The sequence below is a fragment of the Ovis canadensis genome, chromosome 23 (assembly GCF_042477335.2).
Source record: "Ovis canadensis isolate MfBH-ARS-UI-01 breed Bighorn chromosome 23, ARS-UI_OviCan_v2, whole genome shotgun sequence".
Classification (NCBI taxonomy): domain Eukaryota; kingdom Metazoa; phylum Chordata; class Mammalia; order Artiodactyla; family Bovidae; genus Ovis; species Ovis canadensis.
The window spans coordinates 43,933,592-43,958,317 of NC_091267.1; the positions used below are offsets into that span (position 1 = coordinate 43,933,592).

At 46.4% G+C, this 24,726-nt stretch overlaps 1 protein-coding gene across 5 annotated transcripts in view; it reads left to right on the top strand.

The window, feature by feature from the left end:
* The window catches only part of KCTD1 (potassium channel tetramerization domain containing 1), a 206,396-nt gene that overhangs the window by 85,140 nt on the left and 96,530 nt on the right, over window positions 1-24,726 (top strand). The window contains exon 1 of one of the 5 annotated variants that reach the window (XM_069569291.1): window positions 20,033-20,580. The exons of 1 other annotated variant lie outside the window; for it this stretch is intronic. Coding sequence is in view for 1 of the 4 variants with exons in the window: in XM_069569288.1 (XP_069425389.1) it covers window positions 20,933-22,726 (1,794 nt within the window). In the remaining 3 variants the exon portion in view is untranslated. Of the gene's footprint in view, window positions 1-20,032; window positions 20,581-20,878; window positions 22,727-24,726 lie in introns of those variants that run through there. 3 more of the 5 variants (XM_069569289.1, XR_011252469.1, XM_069569288.1) reach the window with 3 other exon arrangements.

Here is a 24,726-nt window from a genome sequence, read left to right on the forward strand (position 1 = left end):
GTGTGTGCGCGCGTGCATGCGCACATGTGTGTGGCAATGCTACTCTCTCAGTTTGTCCCTCCCTCCCCTTCTCTGGGGCTAAGTGGTAAAGAATCCGCCTGCCAATGGAGGCCACGCAGGTTCAATGCCTGACTTGGGAAGATCCCCCCGGGGGTAGGAAGTGACAACTGGCCCTAGTATTCTTGTCTGGGAAATCCTGTGGACAGAGGAGCCTAGCTGGCTGCAGTTCCTGGGGTCACAAAGAGTCAGTCGGACACAACTGAGTGACTGAACAACAACAGTGAAATCTACAAAGGCCTTAACAAACACTTCCCAATGGGTACACAAAACTCCCTCCACCCTCTCCCAGAGGCCCTCCTGGGTTGTTCCAAAGTGTATTTAGCTCACTCTATTTGGAACTTAGTTGCTCTACTCCTTAGCACATGAATAGTGCCTGATAGGTATGGTGGGCCAGTGATTTTACTAATAGGTCTTTCCTCAATATTGTTGTCAAGGAGCTTTGGTTTCAGAGAAGTTAAATTCTTACTGCACACAGATCATCTGTTCTTACTCATGGGCTCTTGGCTTCTTCCAGAATTTTAACTTGCACATGACTTTGGCTGGCCTCGGTGCCAAATCCCTGTGATCTTTTCGTTAACTGACTGCCAATGTCTAATTAATTTAGTTTCTCAGTATATTACTCAATTATCTGTGAGTGAATAACTTTATAAGCAATGTGTCTTTCTAAGTTCCAAACTAGGTTCCTAAGTTCCGATCTAAATTCCAAACTAAGTTTCCATCTGTGATATTGGATCTGAGTCAGGAGAGGGTTAAGATCAAGTTAGAGGAATTATTTCATAACCAGAGGTGAGTCGGGAATTTTCTGTTCCTTGTGAATAATCTGTGTGCCGACTTCCCCCTCAACAATGATGTTAAGAGTTTAGTTGTCATTGCCATGAGAATCAGGGCAAAGTGCCCCCTCCTCCCCAATCCAAAATGCTTTGCAAGAGGAATCTGACAGCCTGAATGGAATGGAAGAGTGTTGTCGGGGGCGGGAGAAAGGCGAGAGGGGTAGGAAGTGTTTCTTTTCCCTGACATTTGAGCTGTGAATTGTCAGGAAGGGAGAGATCTTGAGTGGGTTTTATCAGTTACTGAGTGGAGCTCTGCTCCAAGCACTAAGCTTATTTCTCAGAACCCCCGGGATACTGTAATTTTTTAGGTGGCATCTGGAATAGTGAAGAAATACAGGATTTGGGGTCCAGGTATCGCGGTTACTGCATCTTAATACGTGGGTTGAATAGTTGGGTGCAAACGATTTAAATGCTCTCTGCCTCCGTTTTCTCCTGCGTCAAGTGGGGAATACCAATAGCACTCCTTCATGCTTTGTTGTGAAGTTGGGATGAGATAAAACATGAAAGTGCTTTGTAGACACTAGCACATCAGACTAAGGTCAATTACACAGTATTAAAGGTGCCTACTCCGTCTGGTCCGAATAATAAAACGACGTTTATGCACTGGAGGTAGGATCCATGAACAGGCTATGCTAATTGACCTTTTAAAATGTTAAATAGTAGTACGTGTCTCTTCCCCTCAACCCAAAGCAAATTTTTATGTTAAAAAGGAAAAAAGAAGAAAAGAAAAATAACCCTGCTTATTGTCACAAAGAAGAAACATTTTAAATGCAACTTCTGATTTTTTAACAGTACCAACAAAGCACAAGAAGATACTAGGGATATTTGCTGGGCTCTCAGGGTTCAGCTTCTATTCTATTGAGCCCAGTCTCAAAAGTCTATCAGTAGCAGCAAATTAGTTACAAATTAACAGGGAGAAACCCAGCACTGACCTTGGTTAAGCTCTCAATGAATCCTGTTAATTACCTTATTTTTTACTTGTATTATTCTATGGTGTAATGGTTTTAGATGCAATCATACAAATGAACTGCCTTTACACCCTACCTACCTCTTTTTTTGTTTCTTTTTTTATGTTGAAGAAAAAGAATATTTAAAATTGCATGAGCTAGTCCCTTTATATTGTTAACTTCTCCACTCTTTCCCCCTTGATAATTCCACTTATATTACTTTTGCTGTTTTGGGGGTTTCATTTAACATCACCTTATGGAATCTGTTAATCATGCATTATTAAGTAGAGAGGAAATTGATAGAGAATGAATTTTCAAGTGGCCAGAGAAGAAAACAATCTAAAATGTCCTAATTTAAAGTCCTACAGATGTTTAAGAAAGTAAGGCCTTGGTTATCTCGATACTAATTTCATAAACAATATTTATCGGAAAAGAGATCATTTCACTGATGGTTTTCTTCTCATGGGGTCACACCACACACACACACACACACAATCAAAGACATCTATTTCTTTACATAGAAAATCATCATCTTCAGTGTGTATTCAATTCTAATTTGCTGTGGATTTTTAAAAATTGCAATCAACAGACAATGTTCTATTTGTTTTAGGTGTACAATCTAGTGATTCGGTATTTTCATTTCATACAAAATGATCACCATGAGACGTTGTTACCATCTGTCACCATGCAAAGCTATTACATTATTGACTATATATTCCTTACACTATACAATTACATCCCCGTGACATTTATTTTATAACTGGAGGTTTGTACCTCTTAATCCCCTTCCCCTATGTTGCCCAATATGGCGGGAATTATAAAAGAAGTACTAGATCTGTGTCTCTATAACAACAGCAGTTCCCTCTCATTACCCCTAAGATGAGTCTTTCTTTGGAGTTATGACAATTCCTCTACCCCCTTACTCTCAAGAAAGCATGTTAGAATTGCAAATAGATTCCAGGGTGGTAGTTATATAATTTGTATGTAAATAATTTTCCAATTTCAACATTTTAGAATTAGTAACACATTTCTTGAAACAATGAGAAATGCCTGGACGTTTCTTATCCTTACATAAATATTAGCAGAAACCCTCCAACTCTAGAGACACTGATGTTTAGATGTTGTTTAGTCGCTCAGTCTAAACAACAGCTTAGACTCTTTGCAATTCCATGGACTATAGCCCACCAGATTCCTCTGTCCGTAGGATTTCCCAGGCAAGAATACTGGAGTGCGTTGCCATTTCTTCCTCCAGGGGATCTTCCGAGAGCATGGATTGAACCTGCATCTCCTGCATTGGCAGGTGGATTCTTTACCACTGAGCCACCAGGGAAGCTGATATTTGGATACATCTTTAAAAAAAAAAATAGTGGACAACTAGGCAACTACTGTCAAGGGAAACCTCAGGAGCATTTCAACTCTACTGGGAGAGGGTTTGCAGGAGACCTTCAGAGTCATTTCCCTTCGACCCTGGATCCCAGAGGGTCTCCTGCTGCAGGGAAAATGTTCCCTTGTATTGTCTCAGGAAGTGGCTCCTTGTGGCATCAGCTTCAGAGATGATGCCTAATTAGCCTGAGGACACAGGGGCACAGATTCCTGGGCAGAAAGGAACACATAGCTTCATCACAGCCCTCCCATCTCCCCTTCAACCTTGCTTCCAAAACAGAGCTTGAGTATTATCATCTAAGATTCTCCAAGCCACCAGGGGAAATGCCAGTTGTGTGGGCTGTGACTTTGGGATCAAACCACAGAGCCTGTGGAGTCAAGCCCAACCTCCAAATGCCAGCACACAGGCTGCTCCAGCACAACGTTCCTATAGTCGCTCCACGGACAAGCTCCCTCCCCCAAATGCAAATTCAGATCTCCCCAGCAGATTCGTCAAGCTGGAAGTCTCTATATATACCCACTCTCACCCTCTGTAGGCAGGAGCAATTTCAGAGCTGTCTTTCTCGGTGAATTGTTAACCAACTCCGAGTCTGGCAGTGAACCTAGAGTGGCAAGCTTTTGTTGGTTTGTTTTAGGACAGCCAGAAGGAGCTCGGTGGAACTGGTCTGATGCCTCTGCGGTGCAGGTGTGAACCTGGGGGTGGGTAAGAAGTGCAGCCAGGGAAAACAGAGGGCAGGAGCCCAGGCAGACCCAGGTGCCCCAGTGGAATCGGGCTTCCTGTTTCCCTACCCAGGTCACTGACACCTCGCGGGAATCCTCGGACAGATATGAAGGCTTGCAGACTGGGATTTCAGGAAGAAAAATTGTTTATAATGCCAACATTCTGAGTTGATTTAATGCAAGAGGAAACAATATTTAATGACAGCTGTTTGATGACATTTTGAAATGGCAAGCCATTAGATTCAGTTCAGTTCAACACATGATCATAGGTGCACCGACTATGTGCTTGGTTTTATGTTAGGCATTCAGGAGGAAAACAAGACACAGATTATATCCCATGGGATTCATACTCTACTAAGATAAACATCTATTTGGGGTACAAAATGCTAAGAATACTTGTGAAAGAAACACATTTTTCCTAAATAGAACTGAAGATGTCAGAAATCCAGAGAGAAAATTATTCAATAATAAAATAATCTTCTAATGACAAATTCCCACAATAATAACAAAAACAACAATGACATGTATACTTAGTGCAGATCTAATTCTGCTTTCATCTAATGATTTCAAAGAGTTTAGCAACCACTGCTGAGTTAATCCTCAGTGCTAAACCTGACTCTTCCAACTTCTTTTGGAAAAAAAAATTGGCACTAACAGTTAACATCCCACAGGGAAGAAGTTCTGGAAAAACAAAGCATGCTCACCCCCACAGAAGCATCGAGCAGCAAAATAAAGATAGTCTAATTTATTCAAAAAAGTAAGCTGGGACTCAGAAGAATCAACCAATGCCCACAAAATAAAAGTCAACAGGAGGAGTGTACATTTATTTCTTGCAGATAGAAATGACAAACTTTAATGTACCTTAGACATTCTTGTAGGGCTTTATGTATTTCTCAGGGATCTAAGGTCCTGAGTATATCCTGAGAAGTCTTGCTCCATATTCAAAGAGGGAATTGCTTCCTCCTATTTTAAAAACAGAATGGAGGATAAAGATTTCATTTCCATCATATAATATATAGAAGCAAGTTGATTCAGTGATGAACTCCAAACCCTTTGATGGGTCCCCTTAGAACCAACCGACCATCTCCGTATGAAGGGAAAGGTTATGAATGAAAGAATTCAGTTGTTTGCAGGAAAAAAAGTGCGTCTGCCAGAGATGGAGGTGATCTGGAACAGATCTGATACCTAATTACAAAGTAATCCGATACTTAGCAGTCTCACCTGGCAGTCTTCGACTTCAAAGGATCAGACCTTTAAATGTTAATGAATTCTTCACCTCCTTTCCTCTCATCTACTCCCCAAATAGCTACTTTTTCAAGAAAAGTTGGTCTAATTTCTTAGCAGACCTCTCATTATCCTATCATTCTAGGATACAGTTACAAGAATCTTTTTCCTTTTGATGTTCAGTGATATTGCCTTTAGGCTTGTTTTGAATCGATATTGTATATTGTATGACCCTTAAAAAATACACACACAGACACACTGGAGCTTCTACGTGGAGATACTATTATTATAATAAAATAATATGGAAGTATTAGCATAGGACAAAGATCAGAGATGGCTTGATAAAAGCCTCTAAGACATGAGTTGGGTCAGATAAGTACAGATATGTGGAAATGTGTCAAATATGGAGGTGGATTCCCAGGTGGCTCAGTAGTAAAGAATCCACCTGCAATGCAGGACACTCGAGTTGGATCCCTGGGTCAGGAAGATCCCCTAGAGGAGGAAATGGCAACCCACTCCAGTAATTCTTGCCTGGGAAATCTCATGAACAGAGGAACCTGGTGGGCTATGGTCCACCAGGTCGCAAAGAGTCAGTCATGATTTGGTGATTCAGCAACAACAGTGGAAGGTACGGTGGATGTCGGGAAGTGGTGGGTGGCTCACATTTGTTGGTTTTCAAGGATGAAAAGCTTACACAGATGGCCAAACTAAAGGCTATAAAGGCATCCCGTGGACATCTAAGGACAAGACGCTAATCCCAGCCTGGACTCGGGAGGAGGCTGCCCCCTCCTCCGTGCTTGGTACAGCCTCAGTCTTGGCTTTTTCTCTGTTTCCTGAGTCACAGAACAGTGGAGGATGCCTGGATTAGGGCGATGGCATTGGAACTGCTAGAGCATGAGCCGAATGAAATAGCTCTGACGTGAACGCGGGGGAACAGTAATGGTGTCTGCCAGCTTCCTAGCCTGGGTGCCCTGCAGAGACAGGAGGTATGAGGAAGAGCAGGTTTGGAAGGTGTTATGGACAGAGTTTGTGCCCCCAAATCCATATGCTGAAGACCTAACTCCCAGTGTGGCTGTATTTGGAGATAAGGGCGATAAGGAGGTAATTAAGTTGAATGAAGTCATAAAAGGTAGGGGAGGGAGGCCCTAACCCAATAGGACTGATGTCCCTATAAGAAGAGATATCAGAGATCTCCACCTCTATCTCTGTCTCCACACACACAGAGAAATGCAGGCAGGTGAGGATGCAGGGAGAAGACAGCCATCTTCAAGCCAGGAGGAGAGATCTCACCAGAAACCAGCCCTGATGGCATCTTGATCTTAGACTTCCAGCCTCCAGGACTGTGAGGGACTGCATCTCTGTCTAATCCACACCCGGTCTGTGGTATTTTGTTACAGCAGCCGGAACTGACTGATACAGAGGGAAACACAATTAATCCACATTTGGATGAAGATGGATTTAAAGCAAACGGTGACTTAGAATTGGCAGGTCTTGATGGTTCAATGGAAGTGGAAGGTGAGAAAGAGCAGGAAGGAAGCAGGAGGAAGGGATGCGGTCCAGGTTGCAGTCTTGGGTAGAGGATGAACTGTGGTAACTTGCCTTGAGTCTGATGTTCCGGAGCCGGACTGGGCAGAGGGTGAATGTGTAGATAAGCTTTTGGTCGTAAGCAAGATAAATTAACTGTACGGAGGTAGTGGGATTGTAACGGAAATGAAACCTCACAGAAACCCAAGGTCAGGATTTCAGTAGCATCATTCCCCTGGAGTCCAGATACAGAGCAGCTTCCAGGGCTCTCAGCAGATGCTCACTCCAAGAGCAGGATCAGGCTGTCTCGATGGCCTGTCTTCTCCCTATTACCTGACTTACTTTCATCGTAATTCCTAGAGAGAGAGATTGTTTGGTTCAGGAGTTTTGATACAGGCTTCTAGGTAGCTTAGGGGTTGGTTGTGTAAGGACCTATCCTTGATCCAGTCCGTTAAGGTGTTGGTCATGTGATAGAATGACTACCTGGCTTGACAAATCTGTCCCTTCAGCAGTGGCTGTGAGCAAGGCAGCATCCTCTAGAAAGATCTGGGGTGTGCCAACCAGTGTCACTGAAACATCTAGAACAGAAGGTGGGGTTGGTAAGAAGATCTTTTTTGTGTGTGGTTTTAGGCTTGTTAGATAGATTCACAAAATGTTCATATATCACTTTGGTTCTGTTTTTTCAACAAATGAACTCATGTGCACGCGTGCTCAGTTGCTTCAGGCATGTCCAACTCTTTGCAACCCCAGGGACTGTAGCCCGCCAGGCTCCTCTGTCCATGGGATTCTCCAGACAAGAATACTGGAGTCAGTAGCCATGCCTTCTACCAGGGGATCTTCCCAACCCAGGAGTCAAACCCACATCTTCTGTGTCTCCTGCATTGCAAGCATATTCTTTACCACTGAGCCACCGGGGAAGCCCAAAATGAACTCCTACCTTACATTAAAGTGGTGGTGGTAGTGGTAAGTACCAGCCTGCCAATATTGGAGACCTAAGAGAAAAGGGTTTGATCCCTGGTTCAGGAAGATCCCCTGGAGGAGGGCATGGCAACCCACTCCAGTATTCTTGCCTGGAGAATCCCATGGGCAGAGGAACCTGGTGGGCTACAGTCCATAGGGTCGAAAAGAGTCAGACACGACTGAAGCGACCTGGCACACACACATGCACTCAAATAATAAAACATCTTGGAAATCCTTCCACTCATCGCCTACAAATCTACTATATTCATTATATCTACGGCTAGATATCTACATCTATTCTGTTGAATATATAAATTTGAGATACAAATTTATTTATTCACCATCCACTGCTAGAGTTAGATTATATCTGATGAGCCTTTATTACAAACAGTGCTTCAAGAACATCCTTGTACATTTTTCTTTGTGTGCTCCTAGATTCCTAGAAATGAACTGCTGGGTTGAAAGGGATGTGCATTTTGCGTGCTGATAGCTACTGCCAAATTGTCCTCAAAAAACACTGTACCAGTTTATACTTCTAGCAACAGAGCATGCATGTGCTTATTTCTCCACATCCATATGAATGTTTCTTCAACTATTTTGAATCATAAACCCCTTTAGAGTCTGTTACAAGCTATGAATCCTTGTTGTAGGAAAATACACAGATGTACAAACACAGAACATTTTCTACATAATTTCTACGAGTTCACAGATCACATAAAGACTACCCAAGACTCTCAAGACTTCATATTAAGGGTCCTCCAAATAGACATGTGTGAATGGGTCTCCCAGTCTAGGAAAGTGGATCTCAGTCCTAGCTGAGCATTTGTTATGTATTTAGTTATCTATTTGTGCATTTGTTTGGCTGTGCTGGGTCTTCGTTGCTACTCAGGGGCTTTTTCTAGTTGCGGTAACCAGGGGCTACTCTGCGTCTGTGTGTGTGTCTCATTGCAGGTGGCTTCTCTTGTTGTGGAGCACAGGCTCTAGGCTTGGGGGGCTCAGTAGTTGCAGCTCATAGGCTTAGTTGCTCAATGGCATGTACGATCCTCTAGGACCAGGAATGGACCCCATGTCCCCTGTCTTGGCAGATGGATTCTTAACCACGACCACCAGGGAAGTCCTTAGCTGCATATTGGATCACCTTGAAAAGGTCTGGCCATGCCCAGGCCACTTCCCAAACCAAGTCAGTCAAACTGTCTTGAAAAAGATCTAGGTAATAGAATGTTTTTGGCAAGTTTTCCATGTGATTCTAAGATGCGTTCAATTGCAAGAACCACCTCAGTTTAGCAGAGGCTTAGAGAAGGGTAAAAAGTCATTTGAAGACAGAAAGAGTGTACAGGACTCTAAGGACCTCAGACATGGCTGCAAACTTTTTTATTTTCATGAGTCACTGGGGGGTGGATAGGAGGGACGAGGACCTGGCACTGATACATATGTTTTCACTGAGAAAATGTTTCACAGACACAAAAGTAGAGACCCTGAGCACCCACATGACCTATGAAAAAAGTGAAAGTGTAGTCACTCAGTCGTATCCTACTCCTTGTGACCCCATGGACTGTAGCAACCCCAAGGACTGTAGTGACCCCATGAACTGTAGCCCTCCAGGCTCCTCTGTCCATGGAATTCTCTAGCCAAGAATACCGGAGTAGATTGCCATTTCCTTCTCCAGGGGATCTTCCCAACCCAGGGATCGAACCTGGGTCTCCCGCATTGCAGGCAGATTCTTTACTGTCTGAGCCACAATACTTATTAGAATTTTTGCCACATTTGCTCTGTTCTTGTGAGGGGGGCAACGGGTGAGGGCTGAGATCTCTCCCTCAAATAATTCAGTGGCATTGTTATTTTTTAAAAGTTGCCCCTGGTGATTCTAAGGTATAGCCAACATTGATAATCATTGTGCATTGTGAAGGTTCCCAAAGAGAAGGAACCTCGAGAAATGAGTAGAAGGAAGAAATGACAAGGAATTCCATGGTGGTCCAGTGGTTATGAATCCGCCTTGCAAGGCAGGGAACCTGGGTTCCATCCTAGGTCGAGGAACTAAGATCCTGCATGCCAAGGAGTAACTAAGCCCTTGAGCTGTACCTACTGAAGCCTGGAGGCCACAACCAGAGTCTGTGTTCTGCAATGAAGATAGCATGTGCTATAATCAAGACTTGATGCAGCCAAATAAATCTAAATAAATCTTTTTTAAAAAGAAGGAAGAAAAACCAAATGCAACCCTGAGAGCCTGCAACTGGGACCAATGAGCAGAGCAAGTCCCCAGTGGGTGGCCTGACCAAAGGGCCTGGCCATGAAGGTCAAGAGCAGTGACAGTCTGCTTCAGGCTGCAAGGATGAAAGAAGGCTTCATGGGGAAGTAGAATTTGGAGCTGGGCCTTAAAGAATCCAGACAATTTAGATCAGCAGAAAGGAGGGGAGGAAGGATTTTCCAATCCGAAAGGAAGCTGGTAGTCAGGGCTGGTTCAAGCCTTCTGAATGTTCCTCCCACTATAGACTCAACCACAGGAGTCATTGGAGAGATTTCCTTCCCCCTGGTCCTGCTGAATTAACTCAGGGAGGCTCTCCAGGCTCCACACCCCCTCATCTCTAACCTCATCTTTCCTCCTTCCTGTGCTGATTCTTCCCTTTAGAAATGTTTATCTACCTTCTTCTAGGCCAGCAGTTCTCAAAAGTGGGGTCTGGGAGCTGGCAGCATCTGGGAACCTGGGAGAGAACCTGGACTGCTGCTTTAGACACATGGTGGGTGAGTCCAGCATCTGTTTTGACAGCCCTCCAGGGGATTCGGTGCACACTCAACCCTGAGGATTAATGTCACGGGGACTTCCAGCCGTGTCTGATCCCTCCCCAACACTGTTCTGCTGGGGTTCTTCCTCACAGAGAGCTGGACTCCTGGTAGGAGACACAAGGAAAAACCGTTGAGAAATCAGCCTGGGGCAAGGCTATGGGGAGTCTGGACTTGAAACTGAAGTAAGAAAGGAGCCATGAAGATGTTTGATCAGGGGAGTAAAAGTACTCAGATGATGTTGGAGACTACAGAACAGCGTGTTAAGAATGCAGGTGGCCCCCAACCTCATGTGTGTGCCTGCTAAGTCACTTCAGTCCTGTCTCTTTGCAACCCTATGGACTGTAGCCTGCCAGCCTCCTCTGTCCATTGGATTCTCCAGGCAAGAATACTGGAGTGGGCTGCCATGCCCTCCTCTAGGGGATCTTCCTGACCCAGGGATCAAACCTGATTCTCTTATGAGGGTTCTTTACCTCTAGTACCACCTGGGAGGGAAGCCCCCCAACCACACCCCACCCCCTGAAATGGTAGGCAGAGTTCATTGTGAATGTGCATCTTATGAAGAAGTGGTTTCATAACTTCTATTCAATTTTCAAATGAATTATAGCCTCCAAATGACTTAGTGATCATTGCTATAAAGAGGAAATTATTGTATTATTTGCTAAATTATATTAGTTTTTGAGGTCATGTTTCTCACAGCATGGTCAGGCTAGTATTAGAATTTATCTGAGCTGTATGTTAGAAAATGTACCTTCTTAGGCTGTACCCTGGACTTAATGAATCAGAATCTCTGCACTTGGCACCAGGAATCTACATTTTGAAAGAAGTTCTCTAGGTGATTCTGGTTGGTTCTGACGCATTCTGAGGTTCATGAACTGCTTTAGCCTTTAAATTCAAAAAGCCAATACTTCTAGGAAAGCTAAATTAGTTGTGAGTTTGGAAAGAATGTGGGTCATTAAAGCATGGTGCTAAGGCACACAGTCTTACGATGCGAACTGGGAATAATAGCCAGAGAACAGATTTTCCTGGGCTGTTCAGTGATCATTTAAAGCTAGGTTTTCTTGGGAGTTTGATAATGATATATGCACATGCATGCTAAGTTGCTTCAGTTATGTCCCACTCTTTGTGACCCCATGGATCCTAGCCCACCAGGATCCTCTGTCCATGGGATTCTCCAAGCAAGAATACTGGAGTGGGTTGCCATGTTCTCCTCCAGGGGATCTTCCCAACCCAGGGATTGAACGAGGGTCTCTTACGTCTCCTGCTTTGGCAGGCAGGTTCTTTACCACTAGGACCACCTGGGAAGCCCCAGGAATGACATATACACATTGCTATATTTAAAATAGATAACTAACAAGGACCTACTGTATAGCACAGGGAATTCTGCGCAATCCTCTCTAATCACCTAAGTGGGAAAAGAATTTGAAAAAGAATAGATACATGTACATGTATAAGTGAATCATTTTGCTACCCCTGAAACTAACACAACATTGTTAATCATATAAAGTAAAAATTTTAAAATAAACTTGAAATAAAAACAAAAACAACAACAAAAAAACAGGGCTTCCCCGGTGTATCCATCTGTAAGCAACCCACCTGCCAATGCAGGAGACACAGGTTCAATCCCTAGTCTGGGAAGATCCCACAAGCCACAGAGCAGCTAAGCCGGTGCACCACAACTACTGAACCTGAGCTCTCGAGCCCACGCGCTGCAACTGCTGAAGCGCATGTGCCCTGGAGCCCACGCTCTGAAACGAGAAGCCACCGCGGTAAGAAGCCTGTGCACTGCAACCACAGAAGAGCCTGCACAGCACTGAAGACCCAGCACAGCCAAAAATAAACAAATGAAATTTAAAAACATAAAAATAAAATAAAGCTCGTTCCTATGTGTATTACCATCTGGATGGCAAAAACAGACTTGAAATGAGTTCATCCTCAAGTTGTGATAGTCCAACTCAACTTCCCAGAGTTGGATAAAGAATAAGTTAACCTGTTTTCCTATGTCGGATGGAAATAAGATAACTAACAGAAAGGCAGAAGTAAAAGTCCTGACCACATGAACCTACTGAAGGTTCACCCCTCCCTGGAGTCAGGCCAGTTGTGTTCCTGGAGAGAATCTTCTGTTTTATTTGCCTCGTAGCATATACTTGGCACTTTGCCCAAAATCCACTAACTACATACTTTGAATTACAGATTTTGAAATATATCGGATTTAAACAGCAAATCACCTGAGATCAAATTCATGGAAATATACTCGAATCAAAGAGTGGTTTTTATTTTTGGTGGTGGGGGGCAGTGCTGTGGAAAACAGAACCGAAGGACCTGTTTTGGTGGATTAAGTGCGTGTGTGCCCAAGTTCCACCCTCATTAGCTGTGTGATGCTGACAAGTTATTTAAGCTCTCTGGGTTTCTACTCATCTGGAAATTAGGAACAATGCTTACATATATTTTCGAGAACGACTTGAGAGTGTTAATATAAAAAACAAGACTCACAGCGAGCACTCTCTAAACCTTAATAAGAACGAAATATGGTACATATATGTTTTTCCAGATTTCTACACTTTCTGAATCTGAAAAACCACTGCTTTTATAATCAGAAAAGAATGATAAACCAGTTTTGCTTTGTTGCTGTTTTTTACTTTAAAGTAAAAATGAGCTGAAAAGATAGCGAAACAAACAGTTGTCATCTGTTTTTAGAGGAGCCTGTTTTTATTTGGAGTAGCAACAACGTGTAACCCCTTGGGGTATCCTAATCTAACCACAGACTGTAGGAACACATAGAATGGTGAGTTCTGTACTGGTATCTCCTGGTACCCTGGCTCTACAAACTTAGATCCCAAAATAGAGGAGTTAGGTCACACTGCTTCCAGTTTTCCCGCCCCTCTCCAAAGCAGTCTTCTTCATCAAGTGCAAAAGCCTGGATCTCCAGCAACAAATTAAAGAAATAGAACAAGCCCATCCCAGGGCTTCTTTAAATATTCAGATAAACCCATGTGCCCCTATCAGTTAAATTAAGCTTTCCTAAGAAAAAGTAAGTCAATTAGTTCAAAATGTGGGTTAGTGCTTCTGGGTATTTAAAAGGGGATTTTTTTTTTCTTTCTTTTTTAGTTCATTTAGAAACAGCCACGGGGCAGGCACATACCTACTCCTCTGCACGTCCTGTGAATTGCCACCACATACCTAGATACTAGGCTATCTAGAGCTTCAAAATCTGGTCCTTAAACTTTCCCCAAGTCCTGAAGGTATTGCAATACCAGCTTTAAAATGTATCTTGCTTTGCCTTTTTAGTTCATATACTTTATCTTCACCTTCTGACAAATTACTGATATTTGTCAAAGGGTGCTTGGCATTGCTGTAGAACATGAGAAGACAGGATTCTAGCCTAACTGAACTTCTTCCTTCTTTCATTCAACTAATATTCTCTAAATGTCTGTAAACAAAGGGCAAGTGTCCAAGTCACAATGAAATGTAGTTCCGGAGCACACTTGATGACATATCTTACAAAACTCATTTGTCCAAATGGTTCAGATGAAATAAACCAAACTTTACCAAAACACAAATATAATTAGATATTTCTCATGAAGATGAATTTCTGGAAGCAGTTTCTGGGTCATAGAATATGAACATTTTCGTGGCTTTTGAGAGGTTGCCTACTTGCTTTCTTAAAAGGCTATCTTAATTGATATTGACAATAAAATACATGAGAATAACATTTTCATACCAACATTTGGGGATAAAGTGATGACATTTTTGTTGTTTTGTTTTGCTTTTACTAATTTAATAAGTTATTTTTTGGCATATAGCTAATAGTTTCATGAATATCTTATCTTCTGAGACAACTGTAATAACTCTTCCATTATATAAGATATGGAGGAGGGCATGGCAATCCACTCCAGTATTCTTGCCTGGAGAATCTCATAGACAGAGGAGCCTGGCAGGCTACAGTCCATGGGGTCACAAAGAGTGCAACCCAACTGAAGTGACTTAGCACATGTAAGATATATATATTAGTTATGTGACATTAACACATATCTTAATTTCCTTTTCCACTTTAATTAGTATTGTAATGGTATTGAAATAAGTGTTATTTAATAATAGGACTAACATCCACTTCGATCCTACAAGCTCTTTAAATATAAATGACTAGAAGAGAAATTACTATCATTATTAATTTTATGTTTGACTTAACTTTGACAGCCTTTACATTTGACTTCATTATTAGCCAAGAGGAGTTTCATTATCAGAATATTATAACAAAGAGAAATAGCATGCTCTTAGGCTCTACAAAAACATTATTCTCTTATGGAAAACTACATTCCTTTAAGATATTATTTGTTTTACAAACAGCCTAGGAGACTGGTAGGTGATTATTAGGTAGAAAGATCAAGAATTATAGTTACCAGGTGGCAATTAGAAACAAAAAATTCTACTCCTGTGAATCACTGTGGTAAATTCACTCTGACCTATTTTTTTTTTTTTTTTACAAAACATCAAAGATAAAAATAGGTAAAATCCTTCTTACTCCCTAGAGAGTAATGTGGGACAACCTAGGATTTCAACAGAAAACACCTAATTCTGGTCTGATTGGGTTTGTGGGCATTCCTTTTGTCTCTAAAATCTTCACCATCATTTCTTCTAAGACACGAATGGGTCTCTACTTACAACAGCCCTGGAAAATAATCCCAGTATTTTAGGTGCCATGTGATAAAGGTGACAGCTTCTTAGGCTACTTCTGCTGTGCTCACAGTCCAAGGTCTTGGTGTAGTCCTATTCTAACTCTCCAAGATTCCCAAATCGGATGACACAGAGAAGTATTTTAGTGATAGGGAATTGTTCCCTTGAAGATTTGTATTTTTTATTTTCATTCTTTGGTTCCTAGAAGCTGATTGTGGCAAGCCACTTAAGATTGGGCTACAGAGCCAAAGTTTCCTGACCTACAGAGGTCTCAGAGAGCTTGGGCAAGCGGCTTAATCTTTGGGAGCCCTTCTGGCTCTGGTTTTCTTATTTATATTCAAGCCTGGAAATACTAGAGTCTTAGTAACTAAGAGCTAACAGTTGAATGTTTTCATTTCAAAACGAATCACTTTGCCGACAATGGTCTGTATAATCAAAGCTATGATTTTTCCAGTAGTCATGTACAGATGTGAGTTGGACCATTAAGAAGGCTTAGCACCAAAGAACTGATGCTTTCAAACTATGGTGCTGGAGGAGACTTGTGAGAGTCCCTTGGACAGCAAGGAGATCAAACCAGACAATCCTAAAGGAAATGAACCGTGAATATTCATTGGAAGGACTGATGATGAAGTTCCAATACTTTGGCTACCTGATGTGAAGAGCTGACTCATCAGAAATGACCCTGATGCTGGGAAAGATTGAGGGCAGGAGGAGAAGGGGATGGCAGAGAATGAGATGGTTGGATGGCATCACCAACTCGATCCACATGAGTTTGAGCAAACCGTTGGAGATGGTGAAGGACAGAGAAGCCTGGTGTGCTGTAGGCTATGGGGTCACAAAGAATCAGACATGCCTTAGCAATTGAACAACTGCTCTATGAACTTTTGTGGTGGTTAGCTCTCACCCCACACATAAATATTTGCATGTTTATTGAGTGTCTACTAGTACCAGCCACTCTGCTAAAATACACTAAGGAACTGTACTGGAAATGAACCAGAGATGAGGTGATATAGGACACAGTTTCTGCTCTTACAGAGTTTTCTTCCACATCATAGAGTTAGATTACATGGATTCTATTTTCATCTGAGTTCGAAAAAACATTATTCAAGATGATTTTCAATTAAATTCAGCAGAATTTAGTAGTAAAACTCTGAAACAAAGATAAGTGAAAATAGTTTTGATTTGAATTCACATTTAACCTTCAGACTGCTTTATAAATCTTTTAGTAATCAAATCCAGAAAGCATGACTTTAAAAGGAGAAACTAAAAACAGTGATGAAATAAAAGTTCAGTTCAGTTGCTCGGTAGTCACCAACTCTTTGCAACCCTATGAACTGTAGCACACCAGGCTTCCCTGTTCATCACCAACTCCTGGAGCTTGCTCAAACTCAAGTCCATCGCGTCAGTGATGCCATCCAACCATCTCATCCTCTGTTGTCCCCTTCTTCTCCTGCCTTCAATCTTTCCCATCAGTGATGAACTGATTTCTTTTTATGACCTCTGCCCTCAAGAACACACAACATTTCTTGAACTTACCCACTTAAATCCTCCCCAGCTCATATCTCTTGTAGCTACCTGCATTCCCCGGTCCCTTACTCCTGCAAATAACTTCCTACAATGTGGTCCACTAGAGCGGGAATCAATTGCAAGGAAATATTAAACCAAAGCAGTCATTATGTTCACTTTAACTTGTAAATATTACTGCAGACAGTAATGTTGTCATATAGTTACTTTTCATCCTACAAAAATTTTTTAATATAGAAATTCAGACTCATGGTATTTCAGATGTTTCCCCAAAATATTTATTCCTTTACACAGGGGCTAACTAAACACATATCCTATTCATTCATTCATGGTGAACAACTGGAGTGTCCCGAGCACTAACCTAAACGACAAAGATATACTGATGTAGGAGAGGAAACATATAAAAAGCAACTACATTATTATATAACAGATAAGGTCAGAAGACTGCAATCAGAGTTGAATATGTTTCTTTATGGCACAAACTCAGAAAGTATGGACTGAATGGGAGTAAGTAGGTGGGTTAGAAAATGAAGAGAAAACATTTGGAATTTTTCCTTCCAAAACAACCATGCCACTACTTTCAAGTAATCTAAGAAATGGAGAAGCACAAATATATGTGATACTTTATAATAATAATAAAGAGACAGAAAATGTGGAGTTGAATCTTGTGAATCTTGTTGAAGTTGTAAACCTCTTAGGGTAGCTGACAGTTAAATAATTGCAATAAATGCTCTATAGAGTGCTGGAATTGTCTTTTATATGAAGAAGCTGTATGTTTTCTATGTACAGAAGCTATCCTGCACAAGAAATAACCATCTTTACAAGGAAGGAGAGGCAGCTGTCAGTTTCAAGTGGTGAGCTAAATGGAATTCATGGTAGGGCAAAATCAAAGTGGAGGAAGGGAGGCTGGGCTCATAGGCAGAAGATAACCAATATTGCTTCCCCAGCAAAATAATAAGAAAGGTCTTTTGATCCTCTCAATTTGGAATTGAGTGTGTGTGAACCACAGGATGTTTTTAAGGAATCATTTATTAAAGCTAGAATTGAACTCCTTTATGAACTCAGATGTAATTCTGTGTTATTGGGTTTTAAAAATCAAGCAACATTTGGGGAAGGAGTCGGTGTGTATGTGTTTGGGGTGGGCGGGGGAGGGTGTCGTTGGTGAACAGATTTATAACTGCTTGGTTTTCCTGGGTGCTCGTCCTGGTAAATACTCTTAAGTATTATCCTGAAGAGGTCTTTCCCAATATTTGATGAAGTATCATTATGGGCAAAGAATTCTGGTAGCGTTTCAGGAGCCGATGCCACGAAGCCGATTCCCAGTCGCCAGATAATCACACCAACGCGTACTTTCCAAGGTGCGTTTTTTTGTATCCAATATTAGCTGGGGTCCTGACCGTTGTTTGCAAAATATCCAGGCAGCCTCAAAAGCTGCTGTTTTCCCAACTCCGTTAAAAAGTTATTTGCACTTGGGGTTTTTTTGGTTCTGCTCTTCCCCACCCCCGCCCCCTGGTTTTTGCCAGTAGAGACCTGCCCTGGGGGCGATTTTGTCCTGGGAGCACAAAACTATTTTCTTTTCTGGAAATAAGTTGACGTCAACTGGGAGCTGTTTTTGGTTGCTTTGTTTCCCGGAGCGTCCAACCCAGCACATCGCCTTCGGCAAATTGCGAGCAATTCAAAGCAGCTCGCCCAGCGGGGAGGGGAGCCGGGGCGGAGGGAGTGGGGGGCACCCCTGCCGCCCGCAGAAGTGGGGAGACCTTGGGAAGCTGCTCCGCCCCTGGAGCGTGGGTCCGAGTCCCCGGAGCGCAGCCAACACGGCCCCTGGGCCCCTGGGCCCCTGGGCTCACTGAATCTGCGGTGAGGACCGCTGAGCGGGGAGTAGCCCCTGGCGGGGAACTTGCCGGGCGCCCACTTGAATTCTCCGCAGGGGCTGAAATGCCGGGCCGGAGGGCTCCGGAGGCCCCCAAACCTGGGAGCATCCCGGGACAAAGGGCCAGCCCTCCGGAAGTAGCCGGTGCGGATGATGTGTGCCAGGTCGTATGCGCGGGACCGCGGGTGCGACTAGCTTCTCTGCCTACTGCCTTGGGCTCCCTTCTATACATCCCCAGCACAGTGGCGTTTGGACACAGCCCACCGCACCTCGGGGAAGATTCCCGAGGAGTGCTACCTCCGGATCCCAGTCCTCCCGGCACTCCCCAGAAGGTTCTCTGCAGAGAGGAGGACTGATGAGAGTGTGTGGTGTGTGTTTCACCGAGAAGCGGGAGAGTGGGGTGTGTGTATGTGTGTGTGTGTTTCCCCGAGGAGCGGGAGGGGGCCCGCGAGGCAGTGACTTGCTCTAACTTGTTCACACCTGGCGCGGTTTCCCCAGAGCTCGGCGGCAGCGTCCAGGGCCGAGGCGGCGCGCGGAGGGCGAGACTGGTCGCTGGGGAGACACTGTCCACTCCCATTTTAGACGCCCACGCGGCCCAGAGACCTAGTCTTCCTTCCTTCCTCTTTTCTTCTTCTTCTTTTTTAAAATTACAAATTGACCCATGGGTTACTTTTCATGCGCTAGATTATAAACTGCCCTGAAAGCAAGACAGAGGGCCTGGTGTGTGTGTGTTTGTGTGTTGGGGGCGGGTGGGGGGGGGGGGTTGTCGCAGGGAACTAGCAATTGAGTAGACCCTCCCAGCCCAGGTGCTGAGAATTCGGACTGAGATCCGAGGACGCACACGAAAGGCTGGAGAGGCAGCCTCATTCGCGGGCCGGCCTGGGACTCGGAGTTGACCAGCGCTCTAGGGGGACACACTCGGGCTCCCCGAGGAGGAGCAAGTTAGAAGGCGTTACAAAATCCGGAGATGGCCGCGGCTGTGCCTCCAAAGAAATGAGCCGAGGTCTCGGTGGGTCTGGGGGCGCTGCCCCCGGGCCCGGAGTCCTGGAGGCGGTGACAAGGACGTGCCCGGAGCCTGGGCGCTCCGTGGGCGGGCGTTTGGCTGGAAATGGGACAGTGTCTCCGATGGGAAAGCGGGACCCGGCGAGCTCTCTGGCCGCCTTTCCAGTTTCGGAGGTGCCCGCCCCCGCGCGCCGAAGGCAGCACAGCCCCGAGGGCGAACGAATGGCGGTTGGCAAACTTGGAACCAGAGCGCGCCCAGGATCCGAATTGCCGGAATCGTGGCGGCGGCGGGGGCGGCTGAGACCCAAGTTTACTCTTTCCCGCCCACCGGCCCCCAGGGTCTTAGGGACTGGCGTTGCCCGCTCCGACCAGGCGGAGCGCCTCGCCGTCGGGAGTTGTGTTAGTTTGCTTCGAGGCAGGAGGGCGGTGGCCTGGGCGGGTGGGGAGGGGTCCCTGGGGTCCCGAGCGCCTCTCCCCCGCGTCTCCCCTCCCACTCGCCCCTCCCAGTCTTTCTGCCTTCGCTCCTTCCCCAGGCTGACTGGACCGGCGCGGACTTGCCCCAGACCTACGGGGAGCGCCCCAGGTCTTTAATGACAGCTTAAAAGTAGCTGTTGGAAAAGTCGAAAGGGATGAGGCTGACGTGGGGCGTGTTTCGCTCCTTTGCAAGAGTCGGAAAGAGAGCTGGGAGCCTTGCGGCTGGCCCCAGGCCCCCGCGCCTCGCCCCCAGCAAGTAGGTGGGGGAGCCGCCGCTGCCGCCAGCCCCATCCCGCTCCCAAGCCTCGCCCGCTGCGCCCTGGCCGCGGGCGCAGAGAGGGTGCGGGGCCTCGCTGTGCCTCCTCCACCCTGCTCATTAACCTGCCTGCTCCGCTCCGTTCCGGGAGGCCCCAGACACGGGCTTCTCGAAGCAGCATCCGCGGCGCGCCCGGTGCAGCCGCCTCCCCGAACCCCCGGCTCCGGGGGGCAATGAGGGGGCGGTGGAAGGGGCACTGCTCCTCGGGCATTACTTAGAGAAGCGAGACCGCCCCGCCCTCCCAGCCGGCCCTCCCTCGCTCCCGCCCGGGCCCGCGCGCCACTCAGCCAGAGGGTAAGTTGGGAGTGTTTCAGCCCCATCGACAGCTCTCCCTCCCCTTCCTTCCCCCACCCCCCCTTCAAAGTTTTCTTCGGAGTGGGGAGAGGGGTGGGGGAGGAAGAGGGTCCAGCCAGCCTCGGTCCTTACGCGCTGCCTGTCTAACGTACCCCCGCCTCCCTACCCCTCCATCCCCCGCGCGCCGCTACCCCTCCGGAGCCGCGCTCCGAACTGACAATTGGCGCGCGGCTCCTTTAAGAGCCCGGCTTTGCCTCCCGGTAGCTGAAGGTCATTAAACACAAAAGCTCTCAGCGCTGCGGTCCAATATAGCGCATGCGCCCTGCCCGAGGACTGGCAGAGAGACGGCAATATGGCGAGAATGCCTGGCAGCGGGGACTGTAACACCAGCGCAGGCGGCAGCGCCGCCGCCGCCGCCGCCGAGAACAATGGGGAGCGGGGCGAGGGCGAGCGCGGGGTGGGGGGCCGCGGCCGCCGCCACGGCCGCCCGCACTACTGCAGCGCGGGCGAGGAGGAGGAGGAAGACGAGGAGGAGGACGAGATCCAGGAGGTGCAGATAACGGGGGACGAGGAGGAGGAGGACGGAGGTGGGGGGCTGGAGGAGGACGAGGAGGAGGAGGAGGAGATGGGGCTGGACTGGGACGAGCCCCTAGAGCCCGAGGACTCGGCCGGGGAGGAGCTGGAGCCCGAGCCGGTCCATAGGATCAATATGGACCAGAGCGCCGCGCTGGAGCCTGAGGCGCCGCCGCGACTGTTGGCGCCCCGGGCCCGCGGCGGGCCGCCCGGGGCCGGCGCCGAGCTGGACCCCGACGTGCTGCAGCGCCCCGAGCGGGCCCGGCTGAGCGAGAACACCCGGCTGGCCACCCGCTATGCCGTGCGCATCTTCCGGGAATACCTGAGTGAGAAGGCGCAGAGCCCGGACTTCGAGACCATGGACAAGGGGGCGCTGTGCCGCGTGCTGCGCTCCTTCTACGCCGAGGCCCGCTCCAAGAGCGGCCAGCTCTACAGCAAGTCGTCGCTTATCAGCATCCGCAGCTCCCTCAACCGCTACCTCAACGAGCCCCCGTACTGCCGCACGCTCGACCTCACCAAGGACCCCGAGCTGCGCAGCGCCAACCTGACGCTGGCTGCGGTCATCCGCAAGCTCGAGGAGCAGGGCGCGGGGCCGGTGGTGCAGAAGCAAGCCATCACGCGCGCCGACCTGCGCAAGCTCTACACCTCCAGCGTCTTCAGCACCAACACGCCCTTCGGGCTGCTCAACAAGGTCTGGTTCGAGACGTGCATGTACTTCTGCACGCGCGGCCGCGAGAACCAGCGCGAGCTGGAGGAAGACTCCTTCGGGCTGGCCATGGACGAGGATGGCCGCAAGTTCGTCTACTTCAAGTCCCTCGGGCCCTACCACAAGTCGCGCTCGTCGTCGTGGAGCAAGAAGCGCGCCGAGAGCAGCGACGAGGAGAACTTGCCGCGCATGTACGAGACGGGCACCGAGTTCTGCCCCTATGCCAGCTTCGTCAAGTACTTGTCGAAGCGCAACCCCCTGTGCAAGGCTTTCTTCCAGCGGCCCCGGGACCACTGCAGCGAGGGCGATGTGACCTGGTACGAGAACAAAGCCATCGGCAAGAACTTGCTGGGCACGAGGATGCAGATGCTCTCCAAGGCAGCCAAACTCTCCAAGACCTACACCAACCACTGCATCGGCGCCGTCTCCATCGCCACGCTCAACAGCATCGCCGGCATCGGTACCAAACTGGGCTCGCCCGCCCCGCAGGGCTGCTACGCCGAGGCTCTCAACGGGGCGGCTCGCCACCACTCCCACCAGCCCCCCACCCATCCCTCCCACCACCACCGCCCCCAGCCGCCCTCGCTGGGGAACACCTATATCCTCCCCAGAGACAGCCAGGTCGGGCCCGACGTGAAATCGGAGGCTGCGCCCAAGCGCGCCCTTTACGAGTCGGTATTCGGGTCGGGGGAGATGTGCGGCCCCTCTTCCCCTAAAAGACTTTGTATCCGCCCCTCGGAGCCTGTGGACGCGGTGGTGGTGGTTTCGGTGAAACACGACCCCCTGCCTCTTCTTCCAGAAGCCAATGGGCACAGAAGCAGCAATTCTCCCACAATAGTTTCACCTGCTATTGTTTCCCCCACCCAGGTAACCAAACCAAAGTCTATGCATGAAGTGTTTCTCTGGTACCACTGGAGACTACCGTGGGCTCACGCGGGCCTGGGTTGGTGGGGGGCGGGGGAAGTTTTTCAAAGTAGCCGATAAGCTGAATCGGATTCGATTTCACTGTTAAAAGCTTAACTCTCTTGACGCTTTTCAGGAAAGTTTCCACCTAACCGTAAAGGCTTGGACAGGGCCAGCTAGCTAACACTCCCTCCTGCGCAGTAACGCTGAAAACTTCAGAGTTCACAGAACAAAAGGGTCGGCTCAACCCTCCATTGAATGTCTGGGTTTTAGACGGCAAAGCGTGCAGGAATACTGTGCCTCTAAATGAAGCAGTTACTTAAACTATCTTTGAATAAAGCAACGATTAAAATACTCTAGTACATATTCACACTAACTTATGAAGGTAAAAAAGCAGTTATAAATGATTATTTATAACTCAGACATGCCATTCCCACTTCCTGTAAGGGGCGGATTTTGGAGAGGTGGGTGAGTGCCAGTTTATATAGTGAGGTGTAGTTGAATGTAAAGCAACCGTTTGGAATGTCGTTTTCATCAATTAAGTCACTTGTTGATGGTTTGGAAAGGTAGTGTCTGTACTCCCAGCCAGTCTCCCAGTTGGAGCATGCTTTCTGTGCTGGGCTGTGTGGGCACTGGAACTTTGCTGTCTTTCCTAGCGCCATGGAGCTGTTGGTCTAGGGCACAGTTAAGTGATGGCAAGATAGACCGTTGAGCTAACAGCAGATTAGAGTGGAAAGAACTCTGAAGTAAGCTAGCTCAGAAGCTGAGCCACCTCGGGTAAATCACTTCACCTCTCTGGGCTTCAGGATCCTTAACAAAGATAAGGGAGCTGTTTGAACGTTGAAATTATTTAATTCAAAGTGGTTAGACTTCTGGGTTGAGATTAGACGTTCAACTGGGTATTTGTCTTACTGTTTTTCCTAGAAGAATATATTCATATTCTTTTAAAGCTAGGTTCATCTTTTGGATACTGTGCTGTAGGAGCCAAAAAGCAGAGGTCCTTGGGAACCCTCCTCTCTTCTTCAGACAGGAGTAGCCCCTGGGTTTTTACAGCTTGGCCCTGAGTTTGGGGGTGTAGGGCAGGCCTTTCAAGGCACAGATGTCAGGTACCTCTATGCTTTTTCCAAAGTGGAAATTCCAGTTCTGGATAAACTGACCCTTTCAGATGTTTACTGGCTAATCAGCAAGCCTCAAGGCCAACTGAGAAAGGGTTTGTGAATGGTGTTATAAACACCAGAGTTCTCTAAGCTACATGAGCCCCGGAGGCTGTGTGTCTTTCTGTGCTTGTAGTGCAGTTTCTGACAGACCACGAGGTGGTTTAGGGAGTTGGAAGGATGGAGACTTTGGATTTGCTTTTTCTTTGAAAGCAGAAGTAAATGATCAGATTCTTCTGATAAAGTAAAACCCTTAAAATGTCCTGATTTCAAGTAGCGCCTAATTAAGAGTTAAAAGCCTAAGAGAGTTTATTAAAGTACCTATCTGCTTGAAATAACAATGAAGCAGTTGGTCCCCTGGCGTCTTGTCTACTGATTTTTTGACTCTAGTGTCACATGGAATCCTGACTTAAGATCCACAAAAGATGAGGGACCTTTGTTTCGTTGGTTTGGTTTTGTTCTAAGAATTACAGCACTCCGTCACAGTCTTTTAACTGAGTGAGATCAGTCATTTCTATAAACCTGGACACTAATGCTTTTATTCTTGAGTTCTTGTTAGGTAACTCCCAAGTTAAATATAGTTTGGAGTGTCCATATGTCCATATGTCGGTTATGTTATCACTATGCCTTTTAAACAGTATCTTAGCTAAGTCCTTTGCAGGTAAAACACTACAGAAAGTTTCTTTGCTTTCACTAATGTTAAAGTAAAAATCTTTTTCATCAGCATTAAGAAGTTTAAGGGAACTATTTAGTAACTTCTGTAGAAGCCCCTTCAAAAGTCTGAGCATTCTAAGTATGAGATGCATGTTC